General features: G+C 49.8%; 1 protein-coding gene across 1 annotated transcript; it reads left to right on the top strand.

Annotated features, from left to right (window-relative positions):
• The first annotated feature begins 3,858 nt into the window (after positions 1-3,858).
• TDGF1 (teratocarcinoma-derived growth factor 1) lies at positions 3,859-7,058 on the top strand. The gene is made up of 6 exons (XM_034997350.1): positions 3,859-3,893; positions 4,625-4,677; positions 4,763-4,888; positions 5,307-5,421; positions 5,515-5,624; positions 6,781-7,058. The coding sequence occupies exons 1-6, from the start codon at positions 3,859-3,861 to the stop codon at positions 6,894-6,896; spliced, it is 555 nt and encodes a 184-aa protein (XP_034853241.1). The 3' UTR covers positions 6,897-7,058.
• The last annotated feature ends 7,304 nt before the right edge of the window (positions 7,059-14,362 follow it).

The following is a 14,362-nucleotide window of genomic DNA, read 5'->3' as shown; positions in this document are numbered from 1 at the left end:
CTCTGCTGGAGCCATGACTTGGTCAGCAGGGCCTCAGGAAGTGACCGCTCCCTCACCATCAGCAGAGTTTTGATAAAAGTAAAATGGCACTTGGCATAGATTTCTGGGCTTGTCTTACGGCAGAAGGAGGGGGTGGTTAGGGAGCGGGAGCCCCAGTCTCAGAGATCCCATCTCCCCCACTGTGCTCAGCACAGAGTAGCCAGTCAGTAAATATTTGTTGAATTTGATTAGAAGAACAGTTTTGGTGGGAAAGAACTCTAAACCATAGCCACGTCTAAAAGTCTCAATCAGAATTTTCCAGTAAGTACATCAAGATTATCTTGTCTTCTGTACGGTGAACTCTCCTGAAGAAGTTACCCAGCATGGGTGAGGTTTATAGCACGTAAGATTTCTTTTTCTCTCCTGGATTGTTGGGGGTTGGGGCATTCTTTGTCGTATCTTCTGGCTCTCGATAGGGAAAGCAAGTTGTTTTCCTGTGGTGCCTCTCAAAGACCTTGCCCTCGTCCCACCCCCACTTTGAGAAACTGAGGCTAAGACGACATTTCCATCAGCCAGAGATGGGGCAGATGGGGTCAGATTAGTACGGGAGGCTGGGGAAGCTGAAATTCTGGCACACCAGGTTTCTGGACCTCCTAGTCTGTGGGGAGAAGGCATAGGGGGAAGGGTTGGTGAAAGACAGGAAAACAAGCAGTTTACAATACAGTGTTGATAAGATAAGGTGAACTCCAGCAGTGGGTGCCAGGCCAGGGCTCTGGGCTAACCAGAAGCCAGGGAAGGGCTTCCCAGAGCAAATGGCATGAAAGAAGCCAGTTCAAATTCCCTCCAAGAACTACCTGCCAGCTCATGGAGAAAGAAATACAAGATCCAATAAACCCTGGGCAACAGTATAAATCCAAATAATGAGATACTCTTTTTACATACAGAATTAGTGAAAATTAAGAGGCTTTTTGCAGCCAGCTGGTTAGGAGAGGGATGTGGGGTGGGGGAGCAGAAGTGGGGGATATGTAGAGACTGGTGCAGCCTTCTTGGAAAATGATTTGGACGTGTCCACCCTTCAACCACGCAATTCCAGCACTAGGAATTTGCTGGCTGGGAAAACTTTCTCCCTCTCAGCAATAAGGCTGTTTCCCTTTCTGTCTTTGTGTGTCCGCTGGAGTCCCACTTTTCATTTCCTTCAAGAACTTCGCCTTTGCATTCACAGCTTGGCTGTTTGGCTCCGGAGGCTTCGCTCGCAGCCTGTCCCGGCTTGGGACGTGCCTGCCTCTTAACTAAGCTTCATCATTTCTAGCTTTTGTGGGTTTTTTGTTTTTTGTTTTTTTAAAGATTTTATTTATTTATTTGACAGAGAGAGACACAGCAAGAGAGAGAGAGAGAGAGAGAGAGAGGGAACACAAGCAGGGGGAGTGGGGGAGGGAGAAGCAGGCTGCCCGTGGAGCAGGGAGCCTGATACGGGGCTCGATCCCAGGACCCTGGAATCATGACCTGAGCTGAAGGCAGACGCTTAACGAACAACTGAGCCACCCAGGCGCCCCCATTTCTAGCTTTTGATTTAAAGGGAAAGACATGCGACTCTTCCTTTCCCTTGAACACTTCGAGGTCGCCCTAGGGTTATTAAATGGCTTCATTTCAATATTGGTGTCTCTCGGGGACTGGGAGGCCCCAGGAGAGGAAGAAGGCAGGGGAACCACTGGCCCACGCAGGATTGCCACAGACCTTCAATTTGTACAAAACAAAACAAAACAAAAACAAAAGAAAGCAGTATCTGCAGAGTGCAATACAGCGAAGCGTGACAGCAGGAGGCACGCCTATACGGTACTTCCTTTGCGCTCTGCTTCTTTGCAGTTCCTGGGGCTGGGTGGTTAGCCTTCTCCTCTACACTGCCCTCCCCCGCATCCAGCTTCCAAGAGCTTCTAGCTAAGCTCCCCATTCCTGATGCAACTCAGCATGCCACCTGAAGCTTTTAACAAGTCAAAAGGCCACACCGGGAGCTGAAGCTCAGCAGGAACCCAAGAGCCGGCTGCTTCTATAGTAAAGTAAATGGGCTGCACCCCACCATTGCTCTGATGGGGCCCTACTCCTCAGTAAAAATTATTTTAAATTTAATTCCCCCAAGATGCAGGTGTGGAAGCCATTAAGGGCTCCTCTCAGCACCTGTGGCCCGTGGCCTGCGCACAGGGGACACCGAGGCTGAAATGGCCTGGATGCTGCCTGGTCCTTTCTGCCACGGTGTGACCTCAATGGACAGAGATGGGTGAAAATGGCACAGAGGGGCACCTGGGTGGTTCAGTCAGTTAAGCGACTGCATTCGGCTCGGGTCATGATCCTAGGGTCCTGGGATCGAGCCCCGAGTCGGGCTCCCTGCTCAGTGGGGAGCTGCTTCTCCCTCTCCCTCTCCCTCTCCCTCTGCCGCTCCCCCTGCCTGTGCTCTCCGGCTCTCTCTCTGTCAAATAAATAAAATCTTTTTTAAAAAATAGCACAGAAAAGCCTCACACCTGTATGCCCCGCAGCAGTGGGTAAACGACAGGCTTTTCCTTTAGAAAATAGAATTAAATGATATCTGAACTACTCATGACTTGGGACGAATTACATCATCTGGAGCACCAAGATGTTAGGTGGGGACTCCGACTCAGGGACGCACCTCTCCAGCGGCAGCCTCAGGGGGCTTCCAGGAACCACCAAATAACCACTCGTAGGGGTAACACAGGACCCGGAATAAGGGGTTAATTCCGGTGTCTTGGGGAGTCAGGCGGAGACTCCCCTTGCAATTCGGGCCCACCTGGAATTTACACTCACTCACTCACAGGGGGGTCAGGAGCCCCCAGGGCCCCCTGGCGACCCTGAACTTCCCCTCTGAGAGCTTCCTAGTCTTTGTCCTCCCACTGGTGGAGACACCCAACTCAGCCACCCCAGGACACTCAGGGCCAAGCACCAGACTCAACACGCCTTTTTTTGGGGAAAAACAAAGATGAAATTCAAGTAAAACTTGGCAACAAAATATCAAACTCCTTGAGATGAGACTTTTCGGTGGTGTTGAGGGTTTCCTAATTAAAGCAATCACTTTTGGGGCGCCTGGATGGCTCAGACGGTAAAGCATCTGTCTTTGGCTCAGGTCATCATCCCAGGGTCCTGGGATCGAGCCCCCAGTCCGGCTCCCTGCTCCCTGCTCCCTGCTCGATGGAAAGTCTGCTCTTCCCTCTCCCTCCGCCCCTGCCCCCCACTCGTGCATGCTCTCTCTCTCTCACTCCCTCTTGCAAATAAATCAATAAAATCCTTAAAAAAAAAAAAAAAAAGCAATCACTTTCCACCGCTCCTCCAATCTGGAATCACCAACTGCACAGAACAATTGATTTGCTTTTTTTTAAGAGTAAATCTGATTTTTTTTTTTTTAAGAGGCAACTAATGATAGAGATATTAGGGCTAGTTAACCAGTTTAACAAGACCCCGCCTTTTCCATCCCACTTTGTCCCAGGGCTTCACCGCCCTCACCTCAGCCCAGGAGAGGCTCTGCAGGGTGATGGGCGTAGGTCTCCGCCTCCCCCCACCCCCGCCCTCCTGCAGGCCCTCCCCGCCGCTGGCGTGGTTGTTGAGAAAGGAGAGGCCGGGGCCGGGCTGGCTCCCCGGCTAAGGTCAAAGCATTCCTTAGGACCCAGCTGGGTGATGAGCCCCCAGTCTCCCAGACATCCTGGCTCCTGCTCTTCCTAAGACCTTCTGGGGAAAGCATATTTCTCATCGGGGACACTCTTCTTTCTAAATTCCCATTTTCACTTCAGGAAATTCATGTTTTCCTTTGGGTGTTTTAGCAACGACCATGAATGAAAGCCATGCTGACCTTTTTTTCCCCCTAACCTGTTAGGAGCTATGGACCGCAGAAAGATGGAGCGCTTCTCTTGCAGGTATGAACCCATCTTGAATGTGAACTTCAGGGATGCTGTTTTTTCCTAAAGACCCAGAACTTCACACTTACAGAGTCCGTCCAGCTTTGCCGTTGGTTTTTAACATTTTCAATCGGGTTAATGGCGCAGCCTGGGAGATAGATGACTAGCGTTTTCCTCTCTTGGGTAAGAAAAAATCGGTATCAACAACCAGATTAAAATCGGTATCAACAACCAGATTAAAATCTGCTCCTGAGAAGTTTCAAGGCATAGATCCAGTATTTGCAAAACCGTGAAGAGTTATAGGTGGGATTTGTTGCTGAAAATCTTTCAGATGGCCGGTTTAAATGAAATCGTTTGTAAAATGTGATTCACTGATTCCAGAGAATGTCATGCAGTCATTTTTAAATTCTTATATGAAATCTAAGAGCAGGAGAATATGCGTTCTGTGAAATCGAAGCTAAAAGATTTACGCCTACTTAAAATTATGGCTCTAGGAGGACAGAGCCTAAGAAGTCATGATACATATTGAAAAGAATTGGCTTTTAGGTGATTTTTATTCTCATCGTTTTTCTTGATGTTGTTACATGAGTTAGCCATTTGAAGAGAAAGAAAGGTAGGACTCTACAATTTCTCCCTAGCGGGCTGTGCTCTTCTCCTTGTGCTGGGAAGACCCAGGTGTTAAACTCTGTTAACGCAAAAGGTTTTATTTGCCTTGTTTTGCTAATGGGTGTCTGATTTCGTCTTCCCAGTGTGATTCTGATCATGGCCATTTCCAAAGCGTTTGAACTGGAATTGGTTGCTGGTGAGAGACTTTTTGTTATTTTGATCAGCAGCAATTGTCACGGGGCCTGAAATCCTGAGCCCACTGGTTGATTTTTGTCATTAAGGCTTGGGCCACCGTGAACTTGCCAGGAGAGAGCCGCCCTTAAAAGATGACAGCGTTCGGTCCCGGGAGGAGCCTGCAATCCGTCACCGGTCTTCCCAGTTTGTGCCGTCCTTAGGAATCCAGGATAGTAAGACCCACCTGCCTTAGATCTACTGTGTCCTGGTCCTTCCTGTTTCCTCTCTTCCTGACGCTCTTTCTCCTGGGTGGCAAGCTGATTCTGGAGCTGGGCGGATGGATGGACTTGGCTCTGGAGCCTAGAACGGCAGTGTGTACTTGACCTCCCCGGGATGCACTCAGTTTCCCTCCTGATTCCCGGGGCTCTGGGAACCACCCCCGGCCTGAGGACGTAAAAGCTTTCTCTGCTCGGAGGCTCAGGTAGCAGAGCCACACTAAAAAGCAAGCGTGCTGTTCCGTGCGGTTCACAAGATTTAGCCATCTCCGAGCACTGGGGAACCCAAGCCCTTAGCCCTGTATTAACCTTTGCTCCCAGGAGCTTAGCTTTTCAGTCCCCCCCACCCTCTCAGCCACCTCTTCTTACATTTCAGGTAAGGAGTTAAACAGAACTTGCTGTCTGAACGGGGGAACCTGCATGCTGGGGTCCTTCTGTGCCTGCCCCCCCTCCTTCTATGGCCGCAACTGTGAGCATGACTCCCGCAAAGAGTAAGCCATTAAAGGGGGGCGGGGTGGGCGGAGAGGAAAAGAGGCGGGAGTTAAAATCCGTATGCATCGCCTTCTCTGTTCCTTCTCGCCCAGGAACTGTGAGTCCGTGCCCCATGACACCTGGCTGCCCAAGGGATGTTCCATTTGTAAATGCTGGCGCGGCCAGCTTCACTGCTTTCGGCAGACATTCCTACCGGGCTGTGGTAAGCCATAGTCCCCTCTTCTGTCCTTTCAAGTTCCTTAGTTGTCTGTGGCCACTTGGTGAGGGGGGAGGGGTCTCTCCTCTCACCCCACGGCTTGCTAGATCCTGGCAGCCAAAGGGCTGCTTATTAAAAGCATCAAGGGCTCCAGATGGGGTGGTCACGCTGGCGTCCCTCATATCTCGTGCCTCAGAAATGTCACCTTCCAGCTGGAGAGTGATGTCAAGGCTATTTGACATGTTATAGTGTGTAACCTTCTACTAAGGAAAACAAACGAAAAGTTTGGTCTCTTAAACACCAAGAGGTGCTCTTGGGGGTTCCTTTCCTTTGGACAGGGAGACCCAGACAAGCTCCAGGCAGACAACTCCCAACTCCTGCCCTTAAATTCCACCAGAGGCTTGACCCCCCACCCCCTTCTTGTTCCTCAGGAACTTCCTCATGGATACTCAAGGGCCCCCCCTGGTGGACCCCTTGGTGAATGGTCTCAACCCTGTCACCTTGCAGATTTTTATTGATTTGAGGAAAACAGTAGCAAGAAGGACAGGGATCCAAAGGAGAGGGTTCTCACCCCGCCCCGCCCTGAGCCAGATTTCTCGGTCCCCCCAAGTTCAGAGGCCTCTCAGAGTTCTGACCCTGGAGATGTTAGAAATTGCACATGGTCAAGATGCTTCACTTGAGTACAAGCGGGGAGCCCGGACCCAGGAGGGGACTGTGGCTTTTCCACTTGCATCCTGGCTGTGTCAGGCCCAGGATAGGTGTTTGGTAAGTGTGAACGGGATGACTGGAGGGGTGGAGACCGTATTTTCTTCCTGGAACTTGGGGCCCAAAATGTGTTGTCTCCTTCTCGTCGATGCCTAACCAAGTTCTGCGGCACCCCTGCCTTTGAAGGTGTCACCGGCTGGGGTAAGTTTCCAGGTGTGAGAGCACGTGTCCAGGGGAAAACCCAAGTTAACGGTAGGCCTGTGGCGACTTTTGCTGAAAGAGTTTTTTTTTCAGGGGAGCCTGAATTCCATGTGATCGGTACTCTTGGTCCCATAAGCATGCTCTACTCATCAAATGTTGAGTCCCAACTGATTTTTGGCTGGTACAGATGTGCCATGTGGGCAGGATAAACTGCTGGAGGGATTTCCTTTAATGACCAAGGGTCCCTACCTTTCAGATGGCCACGTGATGGATGAGCACTTCCTGGTCTCCAGGACTCCTGAATTAACACTGTCTTCCGGCACCACTTTTTCACTAGCTGGCGTCTGCCTCGCTCTACAAAGTTACTGTTAATGGACATTTGCATATGCAATATTTGTCATGTGAGTTTCATAACCCGTAAAGGCTGTCGTTCCAGTGTCCTAACTGAGAGATGATATTTGTTAGTTGCCTTGAAACAGTGAATGGATTTTTATCACGGTCCTTAACATTTTCTTCAGGTACCAACTACTTTCCTTTGCCCTGCCCTCTCCAAAAAACTTCTTTAAAAAGTCAGCCAGGGCACTTGGGTGGCTCAGTTGTTTGGGAAACTGCCTTCAGCTCAGGTCATGATCCTGGAGTCCTGGGATCGAGTCCTGCATGGGGCTCCCTGCTCAGCGGGGAGTCTGCTTCTCCCTCTGACCCTCCCCCCCTCATACTCTCTCTCTCTCTCATTCTCTCTCAAATAAATAAATAAATAAAAATCTTAAAAAAAAAAGAAATAAATAAATAAAAAGTCAGCCATAGGGGCTGCTAGAAGAGCCAAGAGCACAGACCCGGTGTTGTTTCTGGCTTTTATGTGTGTTCTCTGCTGTGAAGGACATTTGCTTCCATCATTTAGGTACCACTTGGTCCCCAATTCTTGTTTCTCCAAATTAATGCCCTGCAGATGCAAAGTTCCAAAGGTGCATCCTGAAGAGCTCAGAGCATGGGGGTGGGCTGCCCAGTGTGGAAGGAAGACTGGTCTAGCCACTTAGTTGCGGGGGTGGGGACCGAGTTTCCCAACCTGCAAACCGGGGTGAGTACCTACACCACAGTGTTGTTAGAATAACATAAACTAAAATAGAGCACTAGTACAAAAATTCTCAACAAATGGCACAATTCTTCCCTTTCTACTTGCCTGTTTACCAGAGTGGTTTTTGCCCAGAAATGGAAATTCATAAAAGGAAAAGGCAACTTCAGAATATTGAAAAAGGCTTCTCATTTGCATGCAAATAACCTGAAACCGCTCTGCAAGTGAGGCTGGGCCACTGTTTTCCAAACCTGGGCATTCACACGTCACCTCAGTTTGGGCCACAATAGTCATACTTAATTTTTTTAATATCAACTCATTTTTTTATTGTGGTAAAATACACACAACATAAAAGTTAGCATTGCAACCATTTTTAACTACAAAGTCCGGTGGCTTTCAGTACGTCCACATTGCTGGGCAACCGTCCCCACCATCCCTCTCCAGAACTTCTTCATCTTCCCAAATTGAAAGTTTACCCATTAAAGAGTAACTCCCCATTCCCCTCCCCACCCCCAGCCCCTGGGAGTTGAATCTACTTTTTGTGTCCTTGAATTTGACTATTCCAAACACCTCCCATAAGTGGAGCCATACATATGACTGGCATATTTTGCTTAGCATAATGTCTTCCAGGCTCATCCATGTAGGGGCATGGGTCAGAACTTCATTCCCGTTTTAAGGTGGAACAATATTCCATGGTATGTATGTTATCACTCATCCATCCATGGACATTTGGGTTGTTTCCCCCTCTTAACAACTGAATAATGTGCTGTGAACATTGGTGTACCTGTTCACGCCCCTGCTTTCAGTTCTTTTGTGTAGCTCCTCACAAGCAGAATTGCAGGATCACATGGCAATCCTCTGATTTTGTGAAGAACCACCACCCTGTTTTCACAGTGGCTTCACCATTTTGCATTCCCACCCACGTTGCACAACGGTTCCAGTTTCTCCACCTCCTCACCAGCACTAGTTGCTGCCTGGGTTTCATTTTGTTTTGCTTTTTTAAGACTAGCCATTTTTCGTGGGTGTGGAGTAGTATCTCACTGTGATCTTGATTTTCATTTCCCTAACGATGAATAATGTTGAGCATCTTTTCATGTTCCGATTGGCCATCAACTCATTTTCTAAAATGCTTTTTACCTGTCCAAAGCAAATTGTGAAGTCCTGGATAATTTACACAAGGCCTGAAATTTAAAAGCAATAATGATGAATAGTAACAATGGTCACCTGTGCACTGTCTGTGATCATGAACCGCACGTACATTTTGCGAAATGGTGCTCCAGAGGATGCAAAAGATGTAGATTCTACCTTCAAAAGGCTTGCAGGCTCCTCAAAGCAAAGCGTCCATGTGATAAGGACAGTTCTGGCCAACACACCGAGCAACTGGGGGAATAAGTATCAGGGTCCCGAGGAGGGGATCCAGGTGTCCATCGCGATCAGCCCCTCCTGCTGTGGATTCACTTCCTCCGGGATTCTGATCAGTCCTGGGGGAACTTTAAGAAAAGGAGGAGTGGACCAGGCTGCAGTCGCCAACACTGCAAATGACCTCGGGGCACAGCTGATAACAAACACATCTTCTCCTTCCTCCTCCACCCATTCTTTTTTTTAAAGATTTTATTTATTTGACAGAGAGAGACACAGCGAGAGAGGGAACACAAGCAGGGGGAGAGGGAGAGGAGAAGCAGGCTTCCCGCGGAGCAGGGAGCCCGATGCGGGGCTCGATCCCAGGACCCTGGGATCATGACCTGAGCCGAAGGCAGAGGCGTAAGGACTAAGCCACCCAGGCACCCCACCTCCTCCACCCATTCTAACATTCCCTCACCCTGAGCTGTCACTGCTGATGCTTTATATGGTTCACCTGGTGGAGTGACAAGACACTTGTCCCCGAGGTCTGTGCCCCTGACCACCCTGCCCTTCTCAGCTGTGGCCACAGTATTTGCCCATTGACCATCTAGTTGGGCAGGGAGGACCCAGATCTGCCCCAGGGAATCACCTGGGCTTTGTACTCTCCACAGCAGCCAATTGTTAGGTGTTCTATCCTGGAGAGGAAGCATCTCCTTGTTCAAGGTGGTTCCCTTCGAGGGCAATTCCCAACGAGATGCAGCTTTGAGCCAACACTCCTTTCTGATTTATCCGCCAGGAAGTCCTGCCTCCTGGGTGGGTCCCTCCTCCCCCCGCCCCCCGCCTTTGTGCATGCATGCACACACACACACACACACACTGCATGGGTCTAGCTGCTTCAATAACAGTAAATAATTAGTTCCCTACTTATATTTCCTGTGGTCCATAATTACTTCTCTTTCTGCCTTATGTTATTTTATGGAACTGTGCACATATCATTTCACCTCAGGACTTAGCTGACAATGTTCAGCAAGTAATCAGGAACAACTGACAGTTGATTGCTTCCTTCTCTTCACAGCTTCGACATTCATCGGGGACCATGAGCTAGTCCCAATTATTAGCCAATATTCTCTAGGGATCCCTCTCTCCCTGCAACAAGGTCCTAAAACAAAAACAAGAAAAAAAGGGACGGGGGAATTCAAGGAGTTTGACTACCCCACACTTTTCCTGCAAGAAGACCTCGCATCCTGAGTGCCCCCACAGCGAGGGTGCCAGTCCTCGTCCCCCGCCCTCGCTGGGCGGTAAAAGGGGCAGCAGGAACGCAGCCCCTCGGGGCCGGCCGGGGCTCTCCAGATGCCTTGAGGCAGGAAGAACACAGGTACAGGGGACCTCGCTGTGTGGGCTTGGAGCTACTTTCCTTTTAAAGCTTCAGTTGAAAAATGTTCCAAAACTAACAAAATCATTAGGCGCTACATTGCCTGTACCATGACTGGAAGAATATTCAGCTGTACCAATTCTGTAAACTAGACACATTGCATTTCTTTGGTGAAAAAAAGGGGGGGAGGCACCTGAGTGGTGCAGTTGGTTAAGCATCGGACTCTTGGTTTCAGCTCAGGTCGTGATGTCAGCTTGTGAGCTCCTTCTCGGGCTCTGTGCTCAACGCAGAATTGGCTTGAGTTTCTCCCGCCCTCTCCTTTTGCCCCTCCCTTCCACACTCTCTCTCTCACAAATAAATAAATCTTTTTTTAAAAAGGCATGAAAGACTAACCCTGTTTATTAAAGAAGCCAAGAGGAGAGAAAGGGAAGGCCCTGGGGAGGGCAGAATTAGAGCCAAGGCAGGGCAGGGCAGCTCAAGGACAAGGTGAGGCACACCACCACCTCTTGGCTAAGGAAAGGGCCAAGGGCAGCCCTGATGAGCATCCAAGGACCAGGTGGAGGAAGACGGAACAGCCCCTGAGAAGACTTAAAGGTGGAAGAAGCTTCCAGAAGGTCATCAGTCATACTAAGCCTGACAGAGAAGTCAGGAGGGAACAGATGTGAACCCCGATTTAATCAGTAGAGGCAACCCAGGACACACAATAGCAAAGCATCCTGGACCCCACTGACCACCCCAGGACTGACAACTTCATGGGCCGGTCAAGGAGCACAGCAAGGACAATTTCACATTCTAAAAGCTGGCATAGATTTTGATAGGCCATTTTTATTTTATTTATTTTTTTTTAAAGATTTTATTTATTTGACAGAGAGTGCGAGAGGGAACACAAGCAGGGGGAGTGGGAAGGAGAAGCAGGTTTCCCGCGGAGCAGGGAGCCCAATGTGGGGCTCGATCCCAGGACCCTGGGATCATGACCTGAGCTGAAGGCAGACACTTAACAACTGAGCCACCCAGGCGCCCCAGATAGGCCATTTTTAATGTAACACCTCCCCTCTCCTGCCCCCCCCCCCGCCCCCAGTCCCAGCGCTGGCCAAAGGGCTGGCCCTGTATAATTCAAGCATCTTACATCTGGGAGGTGAAATGACCCGGGGCTCCCCCAACCCTTCCCAATTTTCCTATCCCTCCCACACCCACCACCCAAGGATGGACCACTCTACGAGCTGAACCCCCGCCCCAACAGTCCTCTCTCAGAGATCCCATAACACTCCATCATGCTGATTTGTTTTCATGCCTGTCCCCCCCACTGGTCCATGAGCATCCTCAGCACCTGTGAGCCAATGGGGGTGGGGGACCTAGAGCTGCTCCCTAGAGCTATGCATGGAGGAAAGAAAGACAGAAGAAGAGAGGGAGGGAAGGAAGAAGAGGGGGAGGAAGGCAAGCAGGGAGCCCTTCCTTATCTTTTCCTCAAACAGCTACACTTTATAAGGCAATTAGCACTTCTTGAGACCATCTCCTACGTCTCCTTTTGGAGGGAAGATGATAAAGAAAAAAAAAGAACAAGGCAGAATGCCATTTGGCCAAAGGAGTCCTCAGCATGACCTGGCACTTCGTCAGAGGAGAGAGCCCTTTCCAATTCTGGTCGCCTCCAGGAGTCTCTGAGCTTCTTTGCAGACTTGGCCAGCTTTGCCCATTAGGTCAACCCCTATTTGAAAACACAAAAAATAAAAAATAAATGGAGAAATGAGAACAGAAGAGGGAGCTCACATTCTTCTCTTAAGTGATACAGCACTTCTAAGTGACACAATTATTTCTTGCACTGAGTGTATGATGTAAATTTTCTGCACAGATTATCCCCCGTTGCATACAGAGAGACCTCCATAGCAGAGACCAACACTAGCAATTGAAAGTGAGAAATTACCTAATCCCAAATCATTCAGGTTTCTTTTTTAATTGGAAAAAAAAAAAAGGCAAGGACTACAGACTAGATAAATCAGCACGTAATCAATGACAATCAGAAAATCTGACAATCATTATTGTAGGATTTTATCTTCAAAAAAGTCAAACTGACTATCTGGATTTACCAGACCAGACCAGCAAAACAAAACCGATGCTATGAAAAGAAAACCCAAATCTCATCTGGTGTTGTAAAAAAGCAAGCTGTCGATTTCTCTGTAGTAGTTGGAGGTATTTGGATAAAAGCTGTTTCCCCCTCCAAAGGGTGTCCAGGGACCACAAGTTGTACAAATGCATCAGTTAGAAATGTTAACAACCTCACAGGACACAAGATGGCCTCAGTTAGGTCGTTTGCCTGAGACCTTTCCCTTCTCTCTCCATTCACGGTTGTTCACAGTGAATAGCACCTAGCCCCAGACTGGGAGCCAACTCCGTCTGCCTAGGCACCGCCTCCCCAAGGGCATCTATCACCCCAAGTCCAAGGCACCTCCCTCTCTGGGCGGGGGAAGGAGGAGGGAAGTCCACAAAGGGGAATAATGACCAATAGCTTTGCAACTCTATGAGCCCCTAAAAGCTCCACGTAGGAAGCATTGGGTGATAGCAATTGGGTGATACCTTCCTGCCTGACCCCTGTCTTTCCCTCCAGCCTGGGAGACACATGGAAGCTCATCCTCTTCTGGGCCAAGTCACCCTGAGCAGCTCTTAGGAGCCGGTTCGGAATTCAGCTGTGAATAATATGGCTTCCGAGGAGGGGAAGTACAGCTGCCTGGTGCTCCAGGTCTCCAGAGTTGGCAACCAACCTAGGGCGGGCAGATTTGGACCCATGTGACCCTCCTCCTACACAGGGCCACGTTCCCAGCCCCCAGTCTCCTTCCTTGAAACTGCCTGGTGGGCAGAGTTGATTGATGTTCTTTGAAATGGATGTGGCTCTTCCCTGGCTTCTGTCAATCACTGGGGTGGGTACTCTCACTAGTTGTCCTAACCACCCCCTTAGACATGGCCATAAATAGATCAGTAGATACACACGTGGATACACACACAGATGCTCATTCATACGTGCTCCTGGGGATCATGTATCAGCTCACGCAATTTGTACTGAAGGGCTCGTTTCCCCTTTGGACCTGAAGGAAAGCAAGGGAGCCCTTCCTTGGCACATGGGGAGACAACCCTCCTTCTTGGGTCCGGCCTCTTCTGGGAAGAGGAGTGGAAAGAAAGAAGGGTCTTTAAAGAGATGGAGGGGCGCCTGGGTGTCTCAGTCGTTAAGTGTCTCCCTTCAGCTCAGGTCATGATCCCAGGGTCCTGGGATTGAGCCCCACATCGGGCTCTCTGCTCTACGGGAGGCCTGCTTCTCCCTCTCCCACTCCCCCTGCTTGTGTTCCCTCTCTCGCCGTCTCTCTCTCTCTGTCAAATAAATAAATAAAATCTTAAAAAAAAAAGAGAGAGAGAGAGATGGAGGAGAGCAGGGAGCCGCAGACACACCTTCTCAGGCTGCCAAGAGCTGGCCCGCCCAAACGTTGGTCTTCTTCCCAGCACAGTGGGTTTGGACTCCCTGCCGAAAAGCAAATCTCAGCCCTGCCCTGCACTAGCAAGCAGGGTAATGGCCTGTGCTTGTTGCTTGAAGGCGGAATGAGGGCATGGGCAAGCGTGTAAGTGGTGCTCAGGCAACGCTTTGAAAGGGAAGGGCGGGGGGAAGTCCAACCACTGCTTCCCGGTAATCCCCAGCCTCTTCCCTAAGTCTCTTCCAACCACGTTCCCGCGGCCTTGCCACCGCACCTGCGCCGAACGCCTCTCGCCCAGTCACTGGGCAACGTTGGCGCGCGCCCTGGTTCTAAAGCAATGCTTTTAGGAAAGAGATTGGGTTCTCATAATAATTGGATTATTAAGAGAGTTTATCTTTTCGGGCGCCTGGGTGGCTCAGTTGGTTAAGCGACTGCCTTTGGCTGGGGTCATGATCCTAGAGTCCCGGGATCGAGTCCCACGTCGGGGAAGGGGGTGTGTGTGTGGGGGGGGGGGGCCCCTGCTCAGCGGGGAGTCTGTTTCCCCCTCTGATCCTCCCCCCTCTCATGCTGTCTCTCATTCTCCCTCTCAGATAAATAAATAAAA

Source organism: Mirounga leonina, unplaced genomic scaffold (assembly GCF_011800145.1).
Source record: "Mirounga leonina isolate KUSES-001 unplaced genomic scaffold, KU_Mleo_1.0 Mir_94, whole genome shotgun sequence".
Lineage (NCBI taxonomy): Eukaryota > Metazoa > Chordata > Mammalia > Carnivora > Phocidae > Mirounga > Mirounga leonina.
The sequence above is the reverse complement of the archived record's forward strand: the minus strand, read 5'-3'. Positions and strand labels throughout refer to the sequence as shown.

Excerpts from the sequence above, each read along its gene's own strand:
- TDGF1 (XM_034997350.1), top strand. The coding sequence starts at position 3,859 with ATGGACCGCAGAAAGATGGAGCGCTTCTCTTGCAG. Across the intron at positions 5,422-5,514 it reads GAGCATGACTCCCGCAAAGA|GAACTGTGAGTCCGTGCCCC; the intron begins GTAAGCCATTAA and ends CTTCTCGCCCAG. Across the intron at positions 5,625-6,780 it reads GACATTCCTACCGGGCTGTG|ATGGCCACGTGATGGATGAG; the intron begins GTAAGCCATAGT and ends CCTACCTTTCAG.